A 26,437-nucleotide genomic window follows, 5' to 3' on the forward strand; every position below is an offset into this window, starting at 1 on the left:
GCCTCCTGGCAGCGCAGGCTCTGTCCAGCCTGCCCTTTTCCTCCTTGACCTCCGAAAGCAGCTATGACGAGATGTAGGTCAGGCTAACCACAATGTTGAGACTGCAGAACCAAGTGGGCATTCTGGCAGACTCTAGGTCACAACAGGTGACGTCCTTCTCAGTGAAAACCAGCTCTGTGCCGAGCCTCACCAAGCAGACATTTTCCTGTTCAAGGAAAAGATGGCCAGGGGTCCTGGGGTGTGGTTGTGCTCTCTGCTAGACATCAAGCTGAAGAAAGCACTGTTTGTGATAAGGATTAGGGATACTACTGGCCAATATTCTGTACACTGCACCACCAAGTGGCTGCAGGTCACCTCAGCAGAGGTCCCAGGCCATGTGCCACCTCCTGCACACTGCCATGTGTCCATCCATACTAACTGGTGCATTCCTGAGAATGGGCGGTACCTTGGCAAACTACCTGCGCATCCCACAACCTGGGAAGGAGGTACCATACTGTGACAAAGGGCTTCACTCCTCAGTGCCACACACACTCCCCTACTCTGCCTATTAGGCCTTCAGAAGCCACTGGATCCTCAACCCCTACAGACCTCAGTGGCTGTGCTACCCAGGCTCGGCAGAGATTCTCAGCCACGTGTCCTGAGTTCAAACTCCACACCAGCTAGGACTAGCAGCTAGCTTCTAGTAAACCATTCCATCGGGGTTTTGGGTTTCGGCACTTCCATCTTTGGCAGCAATCTGCTAAACCAACAGCAATATCTGCATTAGAGTTAACATGGAGATTATCAGGCCAGTTTGCATATGGTATTCAGAGCTCCACAGGAGTGCTTCTGTGGGGTTTACAGTTCCATTGTTAGTTTCTCAGAGAACCCTAGAATGATTCTGGTACCTTTTTAAACATGTGCTTCATCTCTCAGCTAACCTCTTATGCACCTCCTTCCCAAGAAGGAAGAGAAGTTAGGGCACACCCTAGCCCCCATGTCTGTTACACAATGGAAGCTTAAAGGATGCATGGAGCAGTCTGGCTTTAAAAGCTAACTCCCTTTGAAAAACTGTAATTCCTGTGGCTCTCGTCTTCAGATTCTGAGCAGATCATCACCCCACTCCCCCTGCACAGCTGTCCCAAAGGGGCAGGGAAGGAACTGAAGAGGGGGATGCTACCAAGCCCAGTTCCGCGTGTCTTCATCATTCACCAGCTCAAAGCAAGCCTGTGCCAACATCCATGAGTCTACATGAGAACTTTCCAACTTTATTCCTGGGTCCCTAACAGCATTCCAGGCCCTGAACAGTACTTCTGGCTCTCGGCTGGCTGCTGCAGTTTCAACCTGGGCCGGGCCTCTGTTCACCGAGCCCGAGGTGGGGCACAGGATAAAACCGCAGCCACATGAGGCTTTTAAATGTCGGAGCCAACCATCCCCACCCTTATTTTTACAAAGCTGCCATAAAACCACCTTTCAGGGCCAAGTTATTTTTCCCACAAATTAATGTCCTCTAGCAACTTCCGAGCTAGATGTCTACCTTCATCAGAGAATACATCAGGCTTGCGGGGAGACCCCTAGGACCCCAGCTTGGGAGTATTTTCAAGAGCTCTGTCTGAATGATGAGAATCCCAGTGCTGCCCTGGCAGGCTGCGTTTCGTTTCACCATATTGAGTGGCACAGCCCCACCAAAATTCTTCGAGGGACAGAAGGAAGGGAGCGAAAGCAGAGGAAATGAACACTCCCTGCTCTGGCCCACACTTTCTCAAGCATGGCAAAGACTCAAAGACAGCCTGGAAAGAGAACTAGAGTGGATGAGCAGCCCAGCCAATACGTGTAGCCAGTGTGGGAACATGGGTGTTTTTGTGCAGCAAGAGGCAGCACAGCAATTCATCCCAAGGCAGGGTGCCCAGGTGCCCCTTTTCCACAGCTCCTGACCCAGCAGCATTCTTATTTGCCACTCTGGGAGCACAGGAATGGCCTTGTGAAAGCCAGCTGAGGGTGAGGAGGCCACCTTACATCACTGACATATTTCTGACTACTAAGGTAATTGACCTGGGTCCTTTCAAAGACCAGCTTTTGGTGAGAAGTTGCCACATACTCTTTCTAAACAAGGAAACTGAGGCACCGGGCTATCTAGTTCAGGGGCTCCTTAGTGGACACTAAAGCTCTGCAGGCTGTGGGCTCCTGTTGGAATGCCCCATTGTCTTAGTCAGGGTTTCTATTCCTGCACAAACATCATGACCAAGAAGCAAGTTGAGGAGGAAAGGGTTTATTCGGCTTACATTTCCATACTGCTGTTGATCACCAAAGGATGCAGGACTGGAACTCAAGCAGGTCAGAAAGCAGGAGCTGATGCAGAGGCCATGGAGGGATGTTCTTTACTGGCTTGCTTCACCTGGCTTGCTCAGCCTGCTCTCTTATAAAACCCAAGACTACCAGCCCAGAGATGGTCCCACCCACAAGGGGCCTTTCCCCCTTGATCACTAATTGAGAAAATGCCTTACAGTTGGATCTCATGGAGGCATTTCCTCAACTGAAGCTCCTTTCTCTGTGATAACTCCAGCTGTGTCAAGTTGACACAAAACTAGCCAGTACAATTGACCCCTTGTCAACTTGACACACAAAAACATCACTAGTAAGCCTCAACCCTTACAATCTTATTCATCCCCAAGATCTAAATAACTTTAAAAGTCCCACAGCATTTCCATATTCTTAAAATTTCAATCTCTTTAAAATATCCATCTTTTTTAAAATCCAAAGTCTTTTTATAATTAAAAGTCTCTTAACTGTGGGCTCCACTAAAACAGTTTCTTCCTTCAAGAGGGAAAATATCAGGGCACAGTCACAATCAAAAGCAAAAGTCAATCTCCAACTGTCCAATGTCTGGGATCCAACTCACGATCTTCTGGGCTCCTCCAAGGGCTTGGGTCACTTCTCCAGCCATGCCCTATGTAGCACACACATCATCCTCTAGGCTCCAGATGCCTCTACCCCACTGCTGCTGCTGCTCTTGGTGGTCATCTCATGGTACTGGCATCTCCAAAACACTGCATGACCCCTTCAGTCCTGGGCCTTCAATTGCAACTGAGGCTGCACCTTCACCAATGGCCTTCCATGGCCTCTCACAGTACCGAGCCTCAGCTGCTTTGCGTGACCCCTTCATGCCTTCAAAACCAGTACCACCTGGGTGACCCTTACATATTACCAAGTCCCGCTGCAGCAGGAGTACAACCTTGGCCATCTCTGGAACACAGCATCTTTGTGCTTTCACAAAACACTTCCCAGAAGATGTCACCTCAATGATGCTGGTCTCTTCTTAATCACCGCTAATTTCTTAGCTCCAGCTAACCAGCATCAATAGTCCCAGTAATGCAAAGTTTTTGCTTTGGTAGTTCTGGTATCTTGTTAATCACAGCTGATTCTTCAGCCCCAGCTAACCAGAACTACAGAATCTTCACAATCAAAACAGCAATGGCCCTGAAAAGAGTCTTTAATTTTCCCTCTGAAATTTCACAAACAAGAGCTCCATCTTCTGCGGTGTTCTCAACATTATCTTCCAAGCTCCTACACGACATCCGACAGAGCTCTTAACAATGGATGGATCTTCAAGCCCAAAGTTCCAAAGTCCTTCCACAGTCCTCCCCAAAACATGGTCAGATTGTCACAGGAATACCCCACTCTGCTGGTACCAATTTGTCTTAGTCAGGGTTTCTATTCCTGCACAAACATCATGACCAAGAAGCAAGTTGAGGAGGAAAGGGTTTATTCGGCTTACATTTCCATACTGCTGTTGATCACCAAAGGATGCAGGACTGGAACTCAAGCAGGTCAGAAAGCAGGAGCTGATGCAGAGGCCATGGAGGGATGTTCTTTACTGGCTTGCTTCACCTGGCTTGCTCAGCCTGCTCTCTTATAAAACCCAAGACTACCAGCCCAGAGATGGTCCCACCCACAAGGGGCCTTTCCCCCTTGATCACTAATTGAGAAAATGCCTTACAGTTGGATCTCATGGAGGCATTTCCTCAACTGAAGCTCCTTTCTCTGTGATAACTCCAGCTGTGTCAAGTTGACACAAAACTAGCCAGTACACCCATCTTTGCCAGGACTCAGACTTGTAGTAGCAGGAAAACTACAGGTGACAAATACAGCAAGAGGTACCGTTGTGTATACATAAAACTTCATTACATATCAGACTCTTCATCTGGAAGAGAGTCTGTGAAGGTTGTCACCATAACTCAAAGATATGTTTTTTAAGTCCCTCTTCTCAAAAGCATTGGAAGGAGGTGTGCTGGGGCCAGTACAGAGCCCAAAACACTAGGCTTCATCCACTGTGAGTGTTCCTGGGGCTCTGCTCTGGGATGAAGCAGTCCCTGTGGTTCGCCCTGCACTGTCAGGTCTCTCTAAGCTTCCAGGATAGGACGACTGGGAAGGTGTGGGTGGGGACAGGTGGAGCCCTTCATTTCTCCTACCCACTCTCTCATGTGTCTGCCCCTTCTGGAGGCTGCTGGGCTTCATTATGACTACCTTCAGTGTCCCACTCTGTCACTGCTTCAAACTTAAGTCTCAAATTTCAGTAACAATCCACTTTTAGCCCCTCTTTATCCTAAATGATGATGAGTGTCACTCAGAATGTATAGACAGCTCTAACACTGGTACAGCAAGCAGAGCCTAGAATATGCAGCCTTGATGACCTGTGAGTTCCCAAGCTGCTACCCCAGGACTGTGGGGCTACCCCTGAGCTTGGCTACTTGGATGTCTTCATACTGGGAGTCTGCTGTGTTCCCCCACTCCCCAGGGAAGCTCTGGCACCCTGACCCTTGCCATGTGATTGGGACTGTAACAAGTGCAAGCTTGGAGAAACTCCTGGCCTTGTGACTATGGCAGTGATCCTGAACTCCAGTCTCTTGTGTAAAACAGCAAGGAGCTGTTTTAAGGGCATCACTATGCAACTACCTGTGTTGCCCATGCCTAGGAGTGGTGTGGTGGTTTGAATAGGTTTGGCCAGGGAGTGGCACTATTAGGCCGGGTGGCCTTGTTGGAGGAAGTGTGTCACTGTGGGGGTGGTCTTTGAGGCTCCTATGCTCAGGATCTGCCCACTATGAAATGAGAGCCTCCTTCTGGGTGTCTCCTGACATGGCTAAGTAATCACACCACCAACACTGATCACACTAACAAACACCAAATGAAAAATGGTCAGAGAAATGGGAAGAGATCAATGGGTATTTGCAAGACTCACATCTGGACCTGTTCCCTATCCCCGTCTCTGAATGTCATGTGAATATGGTCCCCAAAGACCACAAGCCCTATCCACAAGCCCTGGTCTCCACCTGTCTTCTCCCGTGCTGCTGACCTGGGCTAGCCTGACACACTGTGGATGGCAAAGCTTCCTTCTGAAGCAGGATCAGAAAGAAGGGTTCTAGTGAGCTAATTCCTTCTGCAGCCTCATCCCCACCCCACAGGGCCCTGATGGTACCCATTTGCAAAGTGCTTGCTGGAAGCCTGAGAAGAAGAGAAGCTGTCACTCTGCCATTTACAGGCTGATCAGAGTAGCAGTGGGTGGTGCCTAAGACTCCAGTGAAAGCTTCCCAAGATGAACCATGTCCCCTCATTCCTGGGAAGAAAGGACAGTGGTAGGAGGGTGACCAGATAGGTGACTCAAACCATAGAGGACAGAGTTAGCACTGTAGTAAGGCTGACCAGGTAAGGCTCAAACTCAGGGACACCCTGCCCCTCGCCCCCAGCCCTAGGTACGGGAAGAACCCATAGATGGGCCGCATAGTGCCAAAACCAAACCAGAGTCATCTTCCACAGAAACCTCCCAAGTTCTTTCAAAAGTAGGGGGATCAAGTTCAAATACAGATTCTGATGTGGCAGGCCTGGAGTCGAGGCCAAATTCCAAATGTCCACCAAATGGCTGAGCAATGCTAGGCGCTGGTGGGAGAAGTGCCTTCCCACTGTGAGCTGGAAGCTTTCCACGGCCACTTGCAGGCATCTGACGAGGGTTTGCTATGCTCTTAATCTGCTCTAGGATCTACACTCTTCCAGAGGGCTTACCAGACTCCCCCTTTTCCCCAGATCTCCCTCCCTCCTACCCAAGGCCTCTGTAGAAACAGAGTTATCTGCCTCAAGCCTGCTGGGTGTGCAAAGACCTTTAACTCACCTCCTCCCGATCTAGGAGGCTCTGGGCCAAGTTTCCAAGATCGCTTGGGCAAGGTATTGAACACCTCAGGGCCCCAGCACCTCTTGTAAGAAACACCTCGCAGGGATACTAAGAGGCTAAAATGAACTCACAGGAGGTCAAATCCAAATAGAGGCTGTGATGGTCTCCAGCTGCTGCTTCAGTTCCAGGTCTCTAGAGATCTGGGAAAGACTCTCATGAGACTTAACACCTTACTTGCCCAAGAAACTACCTCTTCACTTTGGAAAGGGGACAACTTGAATTCAAGGAACACCCTTTCTGAATGGACTCCTAGAGCTGCCCCACACCAGCCAATCAAATGCAGGCTTGTCCAGAGGCTTAGTTCCCTTCCTGGAATCCTGTGACATGGCTTGGGGCTCTACCTGCTCTTCGGAGCCATGACCCATTCTTTCAACACCACATTTCTTGGGGCTCCAAAAATGATCCCATCATGTTCAAGAATATTTGCCTGGTCTTGCCAGGCTCCTCTAACGTACTGAGTGCTCAATATCCCTGGAGGACTGATCTAACACTGCCCCAAAAAAGGCTGAGATCTAGCGAGATGGCTCAGTGGGGGAAAGGCATCTGGTGCCTAACCTGGGGAGGAAAGAAGTGATGCCCACAGCACCTGACTTTAGCAGAAGACCGTCAGGCAAATGAGGGCTAGAGGGAGAGAGCTGGCCTCTCTTAACTGTTTCCTCTACTGGTACAGTCACCCAAACACATGTGACCCCTACCAGGGCAGTCTGCTCCTTTCTCAGCAGCTGCTTCAGCATGCTACTCTTCCAGAGTACTCATCTCCCTCCCCTCTCCAGGCCTGGCCAGCTGTGGAACCTTCAGACTGCTGGCTGCTAAGCCTCCGGAAGGGCCTGTAGGGAGCAGCTTCCTGCAGTTGCTTCTCTGAGATATTGGTTCTTCTAAATCCTAGTTACACATACTTTCAGTGACAATCTTGGACCCAATGGATGGTTTGTCCTGACCAGGCTCTGGCTGATCCAAGAGGCATGCCACACTCTCATGCCACACTCTGGCAAGGGACAGCTGCCTCCCCACCTGCTCCCATGAAAGGCAGATGCATGATGTGGCCTTTGTACAGTGTCAGGCCAGGACTGGGGGCTCAATGGCCTTTAGAGATATGCACTTTGATTGCTTACAGAGGAAGCCTTGAGTTGTACTATATTATAGGACCAAGCATTTTATTGTTGTTGTTGTTGTTGTTTGTTTTCTAAAAGAGATTAAAAAAAAAAAAAGCCACCCTTCCCTGCACCCAAAAGGACTACCTAAGAGTTCTAGTGTAACTTTCAAAGGTGACACTGTCAATCTTGTGGTCAGAAGGAGCAATTAACCCACACTTAACCAAGTCAGCTCAAGTCCTGCGGGGAAGGAAGTGCAGCAGAGCTCGAGCTCCTATGTGGCACTGGTTTTCTTCAGTTCTCCACCGAAGCTGGAAGCTGCACAGAAGAGACCTAATCCAGATGGCTGAAACCACAGAATTTTCTAGATGAATAACCCATCAACAGGGAGAGGCTGCCGATGCAGTGCTTGGGGTGGCAGAGGGACACAACCTGAAAGGTGTGACACTGAGCCTCGGAGCCGGGGTCCCCCAGAAAACAGCAGCCTGCCCGTCTTGGGAATGGCATGGCCGTGCTCAGCCTGGGCCAGACTTGGCCATCACAATCACATCCAACTCAAGGATGCCTCTCTGTTTCCTTTGCTGGTTTGGTTTTGGTTTTTTGGTTTATGTTTTGTTTTGGTTTTTTGGTTTTTCGAGATAGGGTTTCTCTGTGTAGCCCTGGCTGTCCTGGAACTCACTCTGTAGACCAGGCTGGCCTCGAACTCAGAAATCTGCCTGCCTCTGCCTCCCAAGTGCTGGGATTAAAGACGTGTGTGCCACCACGCCCGGCTCCTTTGCTGGTTCTTGCTAAGGCTTTCCTAGCCAATCGGTACCATGCTACTAAGGGCCTGGTGATCCTTTAGGGAAGGCGTTATTCTGATGTTCTTTGAGGGATCAGGAAGTAGATGAAAAGGGCAAACTCCTTCCTACATCCGTCAAGTGTCTTCTTCCCTGAATGCTGACGTCCACTGAGGCGTCCTCAGACTTATGTGAAGACTCGGATGGGACACCACAGACCTTCCCTCTCCCTTTCGTTCAGGGAAATGCTGCCCCAGCTGTTGTAAATTGACAGATACGGCACAGCTGAGATGAGGTCCAGCATGACAAACATTCAAAGCCATGGAAGAATCCTCCTGTGGCCGTATGCCGGTCCAGGCCTCCTCCAGCCCTGAGCTTGGAGCTCGGGATGGGGAACCCAGCGCTAATGGGCAAGGACAAACACACTTTAGCAGAGGTACAGAGGCTCCAGAGGGAAAAGGCAGCCTGGCGGATAAACCACTGGCATGCAGTGACTGGAGCAAGGTGGCTCTATGGCCACTTGGTGCACCACCAGGCTTCATCTGTACTAAGAAACGAGCAAGAAGGAACATGTGGGCTGGGGAGACGGCCCAGAGAGGGTAGGAAGACTTGCTGTGCCAGCAGGAGGACCTAACACCATCCGTGTAACAGATGAATGCAGTGTGCGTTTCTGTACTCACTATGCTTCTGAAGAAGCATTCTGAAGAATGAAAAGCCCAATGCCGTGTATATATGTAGCCGTGCAAAGCACATGTGCATGTGTGTGGGGACAGGAGACTCCCTAAGGGCTCACAGGCCAGACAGCCTGGCATACACAGTGGATAAACAACAGAGACCTGGCTTCAAACAAGGTGGAGGTTGTCTTCTGACCTCTACATGTGTGCTACTGCATGTGCATACCTGCATTCACATACACTGTACACACACAACAAAGAAACAGACAGAGTAAGCATATAAATAAGACCAAAGGGACTTACAATCGGCAAGCTTTAAATTCACACAGCAGTGATGATGCTGGCGAGCTAGGGTGATTGACTCTACCATTGCAGTCTACACTGAGAAGCTGGTGGCCAATAGCAGTCTTTGCACTATGGTGGGTCCTGTTGTCTCACCGTTAGCATGCTACTGGAGCCTTTACACAAATGGGCATGCCACTGTCCGCCCTGCTTTAGTTGGCAGCCAAGCTTGCCAACAGCACCTTGACTAGGCTCCTCCATTTCCCCAGCCCCCTCAGTCATACTGCTCATCACAGTCCAGAAAAGTTTCCAGGGCTTCTATTGCTCCCGGGTTTCAAATCCTTGAATACTTCCACCCTGTGTGAAGAATAAAAGCCACATGTCCTGTATGTATGTTGATGTGTACACATGTGTGAAAGCATGTGTGCGAAGGCCAGAGATCAACCATGGGTGTCATTTCTCAAGAGCCATCTACTTTGGGGGTCGGGGGTAGACAGGGTCTCTCTACATAGCCCTGGCTGTCCCAGAACTCACTAAGTAGATCAGGTTGGTCTTGAACACAGAGGTCTGCCTGTACCACTGCACCCAGCTAATCTACTTTGTTTTTTTTTTTTTGAGACTGGTTCTCTCTGGGATCTGAGGCTCATCAATTCAGCCAGGATGACTGACCAGTGGGACCAAGGATCTGCCTTCCCCTACCTTCCTAGTGCTACCTTACCCCCTAGACAGGGATTCTAAGATATAGAAAGGTGACATAAATTACCCACAATGAAGACCTAGCTGCCCCAGATAAAGAGTTCCAGCATGAAGTAGGTCCTGTCCCCCTTCAGCCTCTGTTGCCTCATTGGTTCAGCTCATACACTCTACTACTTCTTCAACAACCTAGGAATAACATGGTAATTTCTCTAGACTAGTGGGACTCGACTTTCCTAATGCTGAGACCCTTTAATACAGTTCCTCATGTTGTGGTGACTCCCAACTGTAAAATTATTTTCACTGATACTTTGTAACTGTAATTTTGCTACTGTTAATGAATGGTAATGCAACCCCTGTGAAAGGGCTGTTCTACACAATGCCCCCCCCCCCAAGGGGTCGCTACCCACAGGTTGAGAACTACTGCTCTAGTGCCCCCTCCTTCTTGGAGGTGAACTAGTCATGCACTAGTAACAATGGCCCACAGGCCTTTCTTACAGTGGCCTCCTCTGGCCAGCCCAGAGCTGCCCTGGGGAATGCTCAGACCTCATCAGGAAAGGCTGCTTTCCTTCTGCCTAGAGGCTGTGGGCCCTAGAAGACAGGGATTCTAAGACTATGCCCACACAGTGCAGGTCTGGCAAGCCAAAGGTGCTCCCAGTTTGATAAGGAACTTTCCAGGGGCTCTCATCTAGGGAACTGTCCTAGGGAGGAAGAGGCACTCACTCCCAAGGATCCTGGAGTCCCCAGAGCACCACTGCCTTTCAAGTGAGGAATGGAAAATCACCAAGTGGCATGTGAATGCCTTCCTGGCATGCTCCCAGGGGGAATTCCTATTTTTTTCTCTTCCCCAGGAGATCGAGCCTATTATGTCAACATTGGGCCGTGATCTGAGTGACCTTCAGAAGATGGCTTATTACAGAACCTGGGGACAAGAAGGGAACCAGGTGTCTGTGGATGGTTTTCCTGAAGCATAGATTCCCCCACCAAAGCTCTATGGTACCCATGGACACATCTTTCTCTAAGGAAACAGGAAGGCCATATGCCAAGCACTCCAACCCGCACAGCTGGCAGGACTTGGCCTACCAACAGCACAAGCCTAGCAGGCTGGCCAGAGTTGTAGAGGAGCTATGTCAGGAAAGCTGACCCCTGAGCACAGGAGAAAAGCTGCAGGCTCTTCTGCTGCAGCCGCTTCTTTTTGCAATTGCTTTTTCTTAAAATGTGCATGTACTCATGTGTATGAGGCATGCACACGTGTATGAGGATGCACACATGTGTGAGTACACAGACCACAGAAAGGCACCGAGCGTCCTCTGTCACTTTCCATCCCATCTTTATTTTTATGTTCTTTTAGTTGATTTATTTATGAGTGTTTTGCTCATATGTATGCCTGTGCATCACATACATGCACAGTGCCCAGGGAGGTCGAAGAGGGCACTGAATTCCCCAGAGCTTGAGATATAGACAATTTTGAGTCACTGTGTGTGTGCCTGAAATCAAACTCAGGTCTCCTCTGTAAGAACAAGTTCTCTTAACCAATGGGCTATCTCCCCAGACCTCCACCTCATATTTTTTTTAACTTGGCTAGCAGCTAGCACAGTCCAGTGATTCTCTAGTCTCTACTCTCTCCCCAAACCCAGCTGGAGTGTCAGGTGTGCACAAGACCACACTCAGCTCCTCCCAAGGGTGCTGGGCTCTGCACGGCATGTACCTTGACCACTATGAAATTTCCCCAGCCTTTCTTTTCTATAAAGCCGTGTTCAATTGAAAACTACGTGCTAGGTCCATAGTGCATGGCTTCTTTCTATTCTCCTGAGAAAAGCAAGAGTAATTCCACTTTACAGACATAGAGGAGCCAGGCGTGTGCCTAAGGGTGCACAGATCAGATCAGAAATGGCAGGATAGGGATAGGGCCCTGACTTACCTGACTTCAAAGCTCACATTACATCCCACAAGGATCAGTCACTGACAAAGGCCAGGTGATAGGAGAGGGATTCACTGGGGCCTAAGCCTTCCTGGGGTTTCCAACTCGGTATATGGTTTTGGCCAAGTCTCCAATGCCCCTACATGCTAATAGCCATATCCTCCAATGCCCCTACATGCTAATAGCCATATCCTCCAATGAGGGACAAACTATCACAGGAGAGGCAGATGGTACTGAGTGGGCAGCAGAGGCTGTCAAGCTGGCCTCTTCTGAGTTTACCTAAACAGATGCCATGATTGGTTAGCAATGGCTGTTAAAGGCACGGACGAGGGCATGTTAGGTTACTATGCCCAGAGCTGCCACAGCTCAGCATTCACAAACCCCAAGAACTCAGGTTCTCTGCTGAGGTCCAGACCATCTGAAGCATCCATCCCATGTATTGATGGGTTTTGTCTTCACTTTCATCCAGCACTTCTGTTGTTCCAATACAATCCAGAGCTTCACACCAGCCGGCACTCTATGTTGTAGATGCCCCATCTCTAAATTCATCTCCCTATCAAAATGTGGTGCCTCCCACCTCATCAGCAAGGCCAACGAGGGGCCAAGGCAATAGGCAAAGTAACAGGTGAGGCACTGGACACTGACAGAGTAGACCACAAAGGCTTAGGCCAGCCAGACCTACAGCCAGGGATCTGGCCAAGCAAATGGAAGGCTGACCCACAACTGCCAAGTCCAGCAGCATGAAGAGCCACTCCACATGCCAACTAGAAGGGCCACTGTCCCCTGCTAAAGGCAGCTCCACTGGTACACAGAGCAAAGGGAAAGAAGGCTGGCTGGAAGGAGTTTCATCCAAGGGTGACTCTGCCCAGCAAAGAGCCAGGAGTTATCACTAAGCATCTGTTATAACCCCTGCTGACTGCAGCAGCAGCCCGCCAACCAGCAAAGCCCTATGGCTCTACTCCACCAGGCTCTCTAAACTCATGGGCAGGACCCCAGCTCTCAGCGGCTCCCCTACCATATGCCAGCATGCTTATTTCTACCTCCTGCTCTTTCCTGCCCCACAGCATCCCAGCCAGCTTTCATGAGTTTCTCAAACATCTGCTAACACAACAGTTGCTGCCTGTTCTGGGGCCTCCTCGGGGAGCTTGAGGGTGCAGTGTGTGGGCAGCTGTAATCAATCAAACCTCTGTTTCAGCATCCTGAGCCCTCCCTATGAATGTCTTGCCTCTATTTGAAGCTCTGTTGAAAAATACAATTTGTTTTCTCTTTCAAACTGACCAGCCTGGAGTTAAAAACACAGCACCCAGGGGCATGGCATTCATGAGTAATCTTATTCACTGTTGCTTTTCTGAAGTCTTTGCTCACACACATGATCCAGGAGTGAACGGTACTGCATAACTTGGGACTTTCTGGGAGACAAGCAATGCTTGGTGGTCAGGCCAGGTCTCAAATGAAGCAGTTGCTATCAATGTCAGGGAAAGTTGGGCTGCTAAACAGCTCTCAATGCTCAGACCAGCCCTGTCCTCAATGCTGTCCACTGGCCTGGTGCCAGCAGGAGGCTGTGGCTTTACAGAACACCACAGACAACAATGACCTCAGAAGACCACTTGAGGAGCAAAGCACAGGAGGAGAGATCCACAAGACCAGACCCAGGCAGGGCTGGTTCTTACGGACTCCTGTGGGCCACAGCTCACATCACAGAGCACAGGCCATAACTAAAAATACACGGAAGGAAGGTGTCATTTCCCTTCCGGGGTCTCCTTACTACAATCAACCTTCTTCACTCAGGGTCCAGACAGCTGTGTCAACTGCAGCCTCACCGGGCACCCTGGCCACAATCTTAGAACTGGGACTTTAAGACAATATGACCTAAGACAATCGGGAAGCAACTTTTTACTGCAATTTCACCTTCACTGCTGAGAGGGACAAGGGCCACTGCTGCTGGCTAAGACAGCTGTGCCTCAGAGATATGGCAGGCGATGGGGTAGCTGTGGTCTCTGGGGATATTTCAGCCCTGGTTTCAAGGATGCTTGCTGGACATGGGGAGGGAATGCTCATATATGGCTGACTCCCTGTGGAGGGAGGTAAATCCCCTTCTGGCACCATCTCACCACCCACGGCTTTCAACATGGAGTTGAGCAGGCATCTTGGTGGCCAGAGGACTGCCTCCTTACCATTTGCGAGAGAAGAGGTTGAGGCAGGAGGATGAACAAACAAGGGGTGGTAGGGCTAAGACAGAAAGGGGCACTAGGACAGGAGGAAGCAAGAAAAGCAGCGTGGGTGTCTCAGACCTGCCCCTGCAGCCGCTCACACCTCCTCTCTAGCCCTAGCAAGTACAATACGAACTGTGTCTGTCAGCACTTACCATTCACAAAACAGCACACCGGGTAACACGGGTGCCGTGTGCATGTGTGTATGGATAGATTTACGAATGTTCATACAAAAACTATAGATAGACATATACACAGGAAGATACAGAGATACACATGATGCATGCATGCACATTATAATGTATATTATATTGATGAACAGTAATATGCTGGAGCTCACTGAAAAACGTCCTAGGAAGTGGGGTTACTCCCCACTTTCAGACCCAAGGAAGTATGTCTCAGTGTGTGTTCTTCAAGATGGCTTGTTTGTACTGTGCAAACTAACACAAGAGTAAAAACATCATGTCCTTTAGAACAACTATAAGGTGAACCATTTCCAACAGAGGTCACCTGTCATCCTTTATCCCATGATATGAAGGTGCCTGCAGTGGCAATGGGAAGCCTGAAGCTCCTCCAGAAAGATGAACAGGGACTCCTGCTATCTGCCTCTCTGACTTGATGATATTTTCTATCTGTTGCTTCTGTCTGTCTGTCTGCTACTGGCTATTTATTCTTTTATTTTGATTTACTGTATATAATAAACTCACCCACTTAAAAGAAAAAACACAGCTATCAAAAGCATTCTCCAGATTATATAGAGCACAGGCACGCACACATGCACATATACATGCACATGAACACTCAAATCTAAGCACACATTAAATGCACACTGTTTATTTCCCCAACCCCCCTCCCCCTCACTCCTGTGTTGGTTGTGGAGCTACTACACAGTAATGTTCAGCAAACTGCCTAGTGCTCTAGCATCATAACCTCTTTTCTGGAGGCCTCATGGTTTGTCAGCAGCCATAAATATAGATATAGAAGTGACTACTTTATGCAGAAAGGGCCTGGCAGGCCTAGGAACCACCAGACCCTCAGTACCCTCACAGGGTGGTAATGGGTGAGCCCTGACATAGCATGGACATCTATCAGAGAGCTTGTGCCTATGGCATGTGCTCCTGCTAAACCAAGGAGCGAGGAAGACTAGGGCCTCACGGTCTGGATCTTAGAGCTCTTTGCCCTCTCCTGCTATCTGGCTCTCAGCTCTCATCCTAACCAGGCTCCTTTTCTACTGGCAGGTTAGAGCGCTCTGGCTCCCACCAGCTGTGTCAAGGCCAAAGGGAAGCCCCACAGGTTCATCAGCCTCAGGGTCTGCTCCTGGCCCCAGTGGGCCCCTCAAGGGAGTTGGTTTATTAGAGCGCCCAGCTGCTCCAAAGGTCTAACCAAAAGGCACTTTGTACCTTTATCTAAAGTGCTCATACACCTGGTCTCAGAGGCCACATGCAGAGGTTCCTTCACAACAACATGAAAGTGGAACAAATATACCAACCGAGATCAAAGACTTATGAGAGAGTTAAGGAGGGAGTTCAAGGAAGAAAGGGCTGTTCCAAGCCTATCCTACAGGTATGAAAACTCACCTACAAGTTCCTCCTCCCAGACATGCAGGCATTGAACTCCTCTAGGCAGCTAAAAGCCTCCAGTGAAGCCACCGCATGTAGAGAGCACCAGCTTCAACCATTCTCTGGTGAGGTGTGGGTCCCTGTACACCAGTGACATGCCTGCCTGTTGTGAACCCAGACTCAGGGCCCTACAATATCCTGGCTGAGTCCAGGACTCTTTAAAAAATGTGTATGAGTGATTTGCCTGGATGTATATATGCGTATCACATGCATGCCTTATACTCCTAGAGGCTAGAAGAGAAACATAAGACCCCTTGAAACTGGAGTTATAGGCAGTTCTGAGTCACCTTGTGGGTTCTGGGAGCCAAACCCATGTATGTCCTCTACAAGAACAGCAAATGTACTTAACCATTGAGCCATCTCTCTAGGCCTCTAACCCAGGACTGTTTACAGACACATGAAAACTGTCTCAGTGGTTAGGAGGCCTCTTGGCAAGTAAGGCCTACCTACTGAAACTGTATATTACTGCATGGAGAGGCAAAGCAGGCAGAGCCACAGAGCCCCATGGAGAGAGGGCTGGTCAGTGGTAGATGTGTGGTAGGACATGAACCAGGACCCACAAACTCCATCCTCGGGGTCTAACCTCTGATGCAAAGCGTGCTCATTCCCAGGGCATTCTCTCCTTTCCCTGTGCTTTGTCCCACCTACATGGTCAAGCAGACAGCCAAGGTGGCAGGCAGAACCAGGGTGGTCTTCTCAGGCTCCAGGACACCTTTCTGGATCTTGGAGGCCTGCCTGGAACCGATGAGGCAAGCCATACATTTGGTCACAACCCCACCGAGCAATATATTTTTAAACAGTGTCTACATATGTGAGGCCAGAAAATGTCTCCAGCGATGTAGTACTGTTATTCCAGCTTGTGGCTAGTGAGATCTAATAACACATGTAAGCTGCTTTTATTACCTCTCCAGCTTGCTCACTAAGAAAACAGGCTTGGCATTAAAAGTCAACTGAGGCTATGTATGTATCACACCCAGCACTTAGGGTTCTGTGTCTCCTTCAGAAGTCACCCAATGCTGTCCCCCTTCAACCTATTTCAGTCTATCTGGAGATAGAAACTTCTTGGTATCCAACATATGTGCTCAGTTACAGTCCAGTGAGTAAGCCAGAAAGATCTCCCACACAGGAAGAAGGAAGAGACTCTCACGGAGCCAAGACAGAAGTCATGGAACCTGGACATGGAAAGGGGCAGAACTCTGTCCCAAGTTGACCAGTGGGCGCAGGGGTGGCACAAGCACATCACCACTTGTCTCCAGTTGTCCTGGACATGGACTGGGCTCATATGTGAAAGAGGCTCAAAATTCTGGGCTCTGAGGCCACCTCAGATGCAGATACTTGCACCTTGTCTTCAGTGGGGGACTGACAGGCTTAGAGAATTAAAGGAACAGAGGGTAACCCCATGCATGGAGATATCTTTGTTGTAAGTAGACGGCTCCACTGCAGAAGTGTGTGTGCGTTTGTGTTTGTGTATACGCACCTGTGTATGTACGTGCATGTGCATGCGTGTGTGCACGCCTGTGTAGTAAGGGAACTGAAGACTGCTTGCTTGCTGGTTATACCTGCCTGGTACAGAACAGGCACTATGAGCCTGCCTGCCTTGGGTCTGCCCATGGTCTGAAGAGCTTGACCAACTCTCCAGAGAACACTCCCTCACTAGCAAACAGATCTTCACTTCCTCAAACCAAACAATAATCAATGTTTTTATACATAACACCCAAAACTGATACTCACGCCATGGCACTGAGCAAGAGGCTCTTCCAGGTAGGCACAGAGTTGGTAGTGCCATGTTTTTCCCACCAGAGCCACCCATCCTAGAGTTAATGGTCACAAGGACCAATGTCACATACAGCACAGACCTTACCATCTTGGTCACATCCTATGACCTCTATAGCAGGCACCAAATGTAGCCAGCCCTCAGGCTTTGATAACTGTCCTGCTGATGGCTTCTAACTCCAAGCCCATCCTCCTCAGATCAATACCCAAGAGAAGTGCTGGCACAATGCTGGACTCCAAGACAAAGAGGACAACACAGAGGAACAGGAGCACGTGGGAGAGGCTCCTCCCACAACCAGTGCTAACTGTTGCAGACTAATAATTTCTGAGTGGTCTAACTGTTTGACAGTTCCCACCTTCCCTAACGTCATTACCCATGGCTCTGATCTAGGGATCAGCGTAATCCGAGTGATACTGAACACTGGTGGGTGGGTTTCCAGGAGAGGAGGTACCAGCAAAGGACTAGAAGAGGATTAATTAGTGTTTGGTCACACAGGACTCCTAGCCAATGCCTGCCTCTCACCATCTGTCTGCTCTTGTTCCACTAGCAATGAGCTTAACAGGGAAAGAACATGCCTCCTTTTAAATGGAGAAAACCAGGTACTTAAAACTTAAAAGAACAGAAACGAAACCTTTGAAATTTTTTCTTTTTTTTTTTTTAGGGAACTGACTCCTAAACATGTCTGAAAGTCACTGTGCACTTAAGCGGCTGGACCAGGAACAGAATCCCAGAAACAGTGAGGTGTTTCTGGAGTCTATTCTAGGCCACTGGGGCACTTACCTGTGCCATCTTGGCAAGGTCTAGAGAAGGTCTTTGCTCCTGCACTTCATCCGGACGCCGCCGTTTCACACCGATCTTCTTGTCATTAAGGACACAGGGCTGAGAGCGGCTGCGGGCAAGCCCACTGGAGCGTCTTGCCAGCTCTGGCGTTGAGGCAGGTGTGCTGTTGGCTGAGGGGGGACAGTATTCTGGGAAGGAAAACTGCTCATGCGAGCAAGAGAGGGACCGCTGCAGGTCCAGCCGGCCCCCTCCCACTGGGTGTGGGTCTGGGCTCCAGCTATCACCCGCCTGTCCACAGGGGGCTGAGCCTGGTGCTCCTTGGCAGGGTTGCCCCCCAAAGCGGTGGTGCAGGCTCGACTGGTGGCAAGGTGAAGAGAGCCCATTGGCCCTGGCAGGGAGGCTGAAGCTAGAGCTCCGCTGCATGGGGCTGACGCCATTGGAGTAGCGCTGGACGCTGCCTCCGCTGTAGCATCGTCTCTTCTCCACGGGAGTCCAGACTTTGGACCCCAAGGGCCGCCATGACGTCCGGCAACTGGACATCTCATCAGAGAAGGATAGTGACCGGCACTGGCGTTTGCTGGGAGGAGCTGAGGGGTTCCCATTGTGGTCATTTATGTTGAGGTCTTTGATTAGGCTGGTCACCGCACAGGCAGTCACTGCCTCCTGGTGCCACAGGGAGCCATCCTGACACTTTTCAGGCAGACATTCCCAGATGCTGGCGCTTGGCTGGTCAATCTGAAGAGGGCATTTTCTATCCAGGTCTCGCCATCTGTCATTTTCTGGTGCATAAATACAAAGAGAAAATAGGATCTGAGAGGCCTTCACAACAGCATTCTGTTCCTTTGTGAACAGCCTGTGTGCAACGTAGCCCTTGGCACCAGAAAGGTCCTCATAAACCAGCCAGCTCAACCTTACTTTATGGATGAAAACTGAGGCCCAGAGAGGAGGAAGGCCCAAGGTGCCCAGTTGGAAGCACAAGGCCAGAGATCCAGACCCAGGCCTGCGGTCCTTGATGCAGCTTCCTTCCCAGCATCCCAAATCCAGACCTGCCTGTCCCTGGAGTTCCTGATCCAGCTTCCCTCCCAACATCCCATGCTGTCTCCCGTGATGGTAACGTGTCCTGAGCTCTGCGCCAGTTGGTGGCTGAGTCAGGGGAGCTGTGCAAGTTAGCACCAGCAGAAGACCATGATCAACACTAGGCCTTGGCCACTTCAGATGGTCACAGTCAAAATGGGGCTGGGGTTTGCCTTGGAGCAAAATGTTCAACAGTTTCAGAAAACAGCTGCCAATCACAGCGCTTGTTTTCATTTTCATTTGATTTCTTGATGAAACTGAGGATATGTAAAGCAGGTGAAATGGGTAAGAGTAACATTTAGGCCACAGACAGCGTGATGTAAGAGCAGGCAACTCTGTTTGAATGCATGAGTCCACGGGCTAGCCCGACTGTGGAATGCAAGATCTGAACCTGAACTTTTATTTCAGTAAAATCTTACGAACAAATTATTGTTTTACCACTATAGTCTCAGACATTCTGGGAATGTTAGGAGACGAAAGTTCCTGTTCTCAAATTTACAACACAAAAAAAAAAAAAATGCAAAAATGAGAAGCACCTGCTGTCCACTCAGCCCTATCTCTGCTAATCTGAATATATGTTTTAGTTGGCAAATGTGACAGCTTGAGTCAGGTGGTCAGTGGACCTGAAATAAAGCTGAAAATGGCTTGAACTAAGTTATTTAAAGGTCCCACTGACACCCACAGCAATTCAGACCACTCACTGGGCATCCTTCTTGGACCATAATATCCACACAGCACACTACCCAGTGCAATACAGCTATATGGCTCAGTAAAAACCCAGGCCAGTCTGACATTGACCTGGCTTCAAGATACTTATTATACAGGGAAAATGTAGATGTTTCAAAAGATTGTTCTATCCCTAGGTGATGCACACTCCAGGTAACGAGAACTATGAAACCAGCTCTATAGCACCACTCAGTCCTATTTCTTCCAGACAACGTGCTACTCTGTAGCATAAGGCCCTGGCCTGTGACAAATCTCCTGTCTCAGTGTCCCAAGTCATGGAATTCGACATGAGCCACCATGACCACACCTGTTTTACAAAGGTCACTTCTCAAAGGCCACTGAGATACACCATGCACTGAGTGTCACCCAAACAGTACCGAGTCCATTAGGTCAAGAGGGTGAGTAAAGCCACCAAAGAGGGTGCCCAGGAGCCAGAGGAAGCCAAACCAAGGCTTAGTGTAAAGTTTCTCCTACCCAGACACTCTGCTAAGTCATGAGACAGATGACCTGAGAAGCTGCAAGCCTAGGCAGAGGACACAGGGAGAAACTATCCAGGGTTATAAATGCTGAAAACCTTAGGAGCTGGAGAGGCAGAAGAAAGGTTTACTGACATTTAGCAGGCCAGCGGGAATGAAGCAGGAGTGTAGCTGAACACCCAAAGACTCCAACTTAGAATCTTCCTGACCCTGATGATAGAGGCAGCTCTAATACCTAGTCTTCTAGGTGAATTTGATAAATTGCTTCCACATATAACCTTTACTGGACCCCCAAATAGCCCTTCGCAAGCTCTGTACATTGTTCAGATGCGTATGTCTTCAGTAACGGTGGGAAACATTCCTTCCAGTATTCTCTTCCTCTTGAGTATTCTCCCTTCCCACAAGTATTTGGGGTGGGGTGGGGGTGGGGTATCTGTAGACCAGGCTGACCTCAAACTCAGAGTCGCCTACCTCTGCCTCTCTAGTGCTGGGATCGAAGGTGTGCGCCACCACTGCGGGGCTCTGTCTGGCTTTTCTGTAGGTTCTTGGATCTGAGTTAAGGTCAGCAGGCTTGCACAGTAAGTGCTTGACCCACTGACACATCTCCCCTGCTCAATGTTTACCATTCTGTGAAGTAGTTTTAATTTGGCAATAGCTCAGTGAACCAAGATAATAAATTCAAAACAGAGGAAATATAAACTAAACTGGGCACGGTGGCATAAACCCAGCTTAATCCCAAGGAGCTGAGGCAGAAGGATCACCTTGAATGCATGGTCAGCCTGGGTTATAGAATGAGAAGAAATACAATTCAACACAGACTGAGTCATGACTACATATTATAGAAGGAGAAAAGCCATCCAAAAAAAAAAAAAAAAAAAAAAAAAAGTAGAGTGCTGGAGAGCTGGCTCAGCAGCTAAGAGCACTGACTGATATCTTCCAGAGATCCCGAGTCCAGTTCCCAGCAACCACTCATGGTGGCTCACAAACATCTGTAATGGGATCCGATGCTCTCCTACTCATATACATCAAATAAGTAAATCTTAAAAAAAGAAAAAATAAGTGGAAAGCAAATCAAAATGATAAGAAATGACAGCAAATTGTATAACAAAGTTATAATTAAAATGTCCTATAGTAGGTGGCTGGTTAAACAGATCACGCAGCAGTGTAGTGTCAAGGACTGGCTAATGGGCCAGGAAAATGCTGGAGATAAGCTGCTAAAGAAGCTGTGTATAGAGCCCCACGATTCCTATTTAGTCGATACATAATATGCTATACGTGAAACAAAAAGCAACAGACCAAAATGTTAATGACTGACTGTGAGATGGCTGGTTAATTTGTGCTTTCTTAGTTTTGTTTTTCTTGTCTGTACATTTCCTGTGAGGAAAGTTTATTAGTAAGTGTGTGAGAACTGTGCTGCTGGGCGAATGGTGCTGTGCTCTGCCTTAGTTCTGGGAAGGAGCCACTCTAGAACCAGGGCCTAAACTCATCTTCCTCTGGGTTCTCTCCTGTGGATTTCCAGGAAGTCACTGCAACTGACACTGAAAACACCACAGAGCTCAGGGGTGTGGTAGGCTGAGGAAGGGAACAACCGGCCTATCCACTGAGCAGTGAAGGACCAACATGGTACCACAGCTGGTGCTTGGAAGCCTGGGACACGGGACAGAATGTGTCCAGGTCAAATGGGGAAGAAAAGCCATCAACTAGGAAGAGACTCATCCTATGTATGGAGGTCTACACTTGCTGCTCATGCTGCTGGGCTGCCAGTTCTCAAGTACAACCCACGACAGCTTTCCATGATCCTTCATGGAGTGTGCCACACAGCAGACCTGGCAGGGGGTGGGAGGACGTGAAGGAAAAGTGGGTGACAAAATGGAGACAAAAACTGTAGAAGGGGCTGTGGGTGTTCACGAGTTAGTTCTTTTTACTATCATCAGTACACGCAGATTCAATCTGGGCTAGGCCCCAAACCCTCCACCTACTCTGGGCCTTGATTGGCTATGTATGAAGCAGACAGACAACTAGATAGAGGTAAATAAAGGCTAGTTTGCAAAAGGAAAGCACTGCTGGTGCGTATCGATAGCATCCATGTGGCCACTTGTGTTGTCTGCGGCACAGATTCTAATGGTTTCCAATCTTGTCACTTTGAAAAGTACAAATACAAACAAGTAAAGACAACCAGTGCTATGTTTAGCTCTTGGGCTTCCACCCTTCACTGAGGGCCCAGAAAGCAAGTCGTTGGGTCAGATCCCCGCACAAAAGAACAGGCACAGAAGCTAACTTGTAATGGCAACAGCCCTATGTGTGAAGCCCCAACTTCATAGAGCACAAGGAGCTCTGAGCAGAAGACAGCAAGTGCCCCGCCCTGCCATTCAACATTACCACTTCTTCGTAAACAACTGGAACTCTTTCCAAAGTGACAAAGGCCATGGATTCAGAGGAGCAACAGTCACTTGATAGAGTGAGAAAGGGCAAGGCCCTTGGTTTGAATCATAGTTCTCCACGTTTCCTATTCTCTCTCAGCTGCTGAGAGAAGAAGACACAGGCCCAGCAAAGTGCCCAGAGCAATCTCTCAGAGGTGGCAGCCATCAGTGTAACTCTGAAAGAACAACACTGAAAAACACGTTTGTGTTGGGGATCTGCTTTCTGTACCTGGGGACCAATGTCTGTGGGTGGACTCAGGCTAAAGGGGGAGCAGGATTTTCTGTACTAGGGATTTTCCAAGGTATGGTTCCAGGATTGCCAGCTGGAGGGAGGAGGTAGAACTTGGAGGTAGGCAGTAGAGATGCAGATTCTTGGATGCCACAAAACTGATTCTTAAGACGAAGCTCGTGGGTTTATTTTGCTTCCGCTTTGGGCAAACAGAGGACAGGGAACTTACAGAAAACAATCTCTTTGCTTTTCAGGTCCTTAAAAATCTATGTTTCACAGGCCAGGTGGGGACTCCCCGAGCTTCCATCTCAATGGCACATGGCCTACATTATGCCATTCCTATTGTGTCATAAAATGCTCCTCAATGTTCCCAGTGCACCCAGTTCACAAGTGTGAACTTTATACAACAGTGAGAATGTGTGAACAAATATGTGTGTGTGTGTGTGGGGGGGGTCAGCACATCACTTTACCTATGGATAGGAGGATGAACCACACAGGCATAAATATACCATGGGCCCAGCTCTCCCACAAGTGAACCACATGATCAAAATCCCTTCCAAAGCTGAGGCTCAAGGACTGAGCCTTAAGTTTCTGACCATCTACTCTTTGAGAGAAAGAGACACGTACAGCAGATTAACATTTTATAGGAGCCAGTCCTGCTGCCCTGACCACAGAGAGGAGAGGCTGCTGGGTATGCAGATTTTGAGTTTTAAGAACGAAAAGCACTTGGAGGAACACAAATAGAATTTGACCTCAAATGTTCTTGTTTCCATTTCTGCACTTAGACTGGGAAATTCCCAGGGGCCCAGATTCTTGAGGGACTATAAGACTTCTTATGTTCAAAAGATAGAGGAGTTTTACAGCCCTGGAGATCTCAGTGCTGTGTTTTTGATATTCTTTTAAAGTGGTATACAGTCATAACACAATGAGGTCTCTAGATAAGTAGTTACATACAGACTCAAGAGATCTGATTCTTGCAGCCTTCAAAACCCCAGGAAGCAAAGCCACCAGCCAGCCCTGTGGCTGACTCACTCCTGGATTTCGTACCTGTCTACTTGTGCTGACAGTGAGGTGCAGTTATGTATTGGCTCCCCCACCCCAAGGCTGTGGTGTGCTAACTTGGCCCCAGGGCTGCAAAGACCGTCTGTTTTGGGCAGAAGCTCACCAGCCCTTTAAGTGTGAGACTAAAGGCAGCTTTGCTAAACTGATCTGTTGACAAGAACATCAATGGGCAAGCTAGGCAATAACTTGAGCCTTCCCCCAAGGTCTTACCTGGTTAGTTGGTTATTTGATTTAAAAAAAAAAAAAAAAAACCAGAGCGCTCAGGCTGACTTGAAACTCACTATGAAACCCAGCCTGGATTTGAACTTGCTGTAATCCTCCTCTCTGAGCCTCTCAGATGATGGGATTACAGTCATCACATTTGGCTCTCTCATCTGCTTTTAATGAAGTGTAGATAGAAGCTGTCACCAGAATGGAAACTTACTAGAAGCTGAGTCAGGAAAACAGGCTCCTAGGCTTCTCCACTTTAGCCTTTGGCCCTGCCATGTCTTAAGGACAGTCATACAAAACACCAAGTTCATTTCACACAGACAAGAGGGTTAGGAGGGCTGACGGTAGATACTCCACTCAGTCTGATCTGCAAAAACAGGAAGGCTGACCTGCTAGGCTCTAAAAGAAGGGACAAAGATAAGGGTGTAATGGCTACCAGGGCCTTTGCCTCATTAGTAGGGCGGGGACTGCAAATAGCAGCTTGCAGCTTTCACTGCTTTTGGCAAGCCTATAGTCTTGAAAAAAAAAAAAAAAAAGAGGGCAGGGGCTGGTGGGACCACTAAGATTTTAAAACTGCACTGCCCTGAACATTGAAGGCACAGGCCTCTGTTTCTTCATTTGTACAAGGTGCTGTGTCAACCTTGACAAGAGCCTTCAGCTCTACCCCCAAGATCCCAGGAGTACGTACAAATGTCAGGGAAACTAGTATTCTCCATAGCAGCAAAGTTCCAAAGGGCTGGAAAGGCCAGTTTGGCTATTTTTTGATCCCCTCATGTTTGGGGCACATGGAGAGCACATGAGACAGACAGATCTCTAAACTACACACACACACACACCAAGGTTAGCTGCGTTTGTATTAGATAAGGGGACTGAAAGCGAGGACAGCCCTTTAGAAAGCTGTCAATAGATGTGTTACCTCCACACTGGGGGCCCTGTTGAAGCTGAGAGAACATGAGCATGCTCTCTAAGCAACTGTTTACATCCTGGGCCGTCACAGCATCCCTGCCCACTGGTGAAACTGGGCTTCAGAGCAGTGCCATGTGTCCTCGGGGCACACCCAGTTGGCAAACAGCAGACATGAGCATGCTCTGCGGCCCTACAGCCATACTCTTGCGACTAGGACAGGATGTTCCCGACTTGCTCACTGCCTATCCTTCTCCACTGAGAGGCCGACACCCAAAGATAGTGCAGTAGCCATCTCCTGGCCTACAGCACCATGGCAGCCCGCTCCCGCTCCCTCACCTTTGTGAGAGGGCAGCCCAGGAGGCTCACAGACAGCTGTCCTGGGCCAACTCCACTCCTTCCATTCTGTACTTCACTCCACACACACTGTCTGGAACCAATAAAAGGGACATGAACTGAAAAGCATCCTGTGTGGATTTCAAAAATCGCATACATATGTAACCACAACAAGGATCAATTCAAACTGTAAAGAGTTTTTTTTTTTTTTTAAGCAGACACATGTACTTGTATGTGGATGTATTTTTCACTGGAAACAAATCACATACTAGCCTGTATTAGTCCATAAGCAATTTCTTCTAGGAGGTCCTGGCTCAGGGATCACAATCACACATAAACCCCCGGCTGTGTAATGCCGGGATTGCTGGTGGTGGTTTTAATGTTGTTTTGGTCATCTGACCACAATGGAAACTGTCTAGCCCCGAATGCCAGCTTCTCCACACAGGTACAAGCACAGGCCATTTTCAGTGATCAACTGAGGTTGAGTTAAGAACCCAAAGCCTGCTGAATCTCAACGTGAAATCTCTTAGCCCTGTGCAGCTCAACACAGCCAACTGTTTTCCTGAGGAACTCCATTCAGAGAGTGCCCCGGGGAACAACCCTTTTATGTACAGAGTAGACGTTAACAGCCGAGTAATTAAACACTGAAAGTGGGGCTTATAATTAAAATGCTGACAAACCTGAAGCCGAGCGCACAAGTCAGCCGCTCTAATGTTTTTACAATTCCTTTTTATACATAATGTATGATCCTTCTGCTCAAGTTTCCTCTATGTTCCTTGTCTGTGAAATAATTTACATTAATAAATAATTTATTACCATAACTCCTGAAGTAATTATGGGTTTTCATCCCTTTTTTTTTCTTTTTAAAGCATATGAATTGTTTTGTTCCCTGTCCACTGGCGTGTATTTACACGATTCTTCCTAGTGGCCTTTTGGGAATAACTGGTGTTGCTCTCACTTTCTCACATTTTATGTGATT

At 48.7% G+C, this 26,437-nt stretch overlaps 1 protein-coding gene across 5 annotated transcripts in view; it reads right to left on the minus strand.

Annotated features, from left to right (window-relative positions):
• The window catches only part of Fam53b (family with sequence similarity 53, member B), a 101,765-nt gene that overhangs the window by 29,283 nt on the left and 46,045 nt on the right, over positions 1–26,437 (minus strand). For all 5 annotated transcript variants that reach the window (NM_001381859.1, NM_001381858.1, NM_212473.1 and 2 more), the window contains one exon: positions 18,023–18,801. In NM_001381859.1, the coding sequence (NP_001368788.1) occupies positions 18,023–18,801 (779 nt within the window). The remainder of the gene's footprint in view (positions 1–18,022; positions 18,802–26,437) is intronic.

This window comes from Mus musculus, chromosome 7 (genome assembly GCF_000001635.26).
Source record: "Mus musculus strain C57BL/6J chromosome 7, GRCm38.p6 C57BL/6J".
In the NCBI taxonomy this organism is placed as follows: domain Eukaryota; kingdom Metazoa; phylum Chordata; class Mammalia; order Rodentia; family Muridae; genus Mus; species Mus musculus.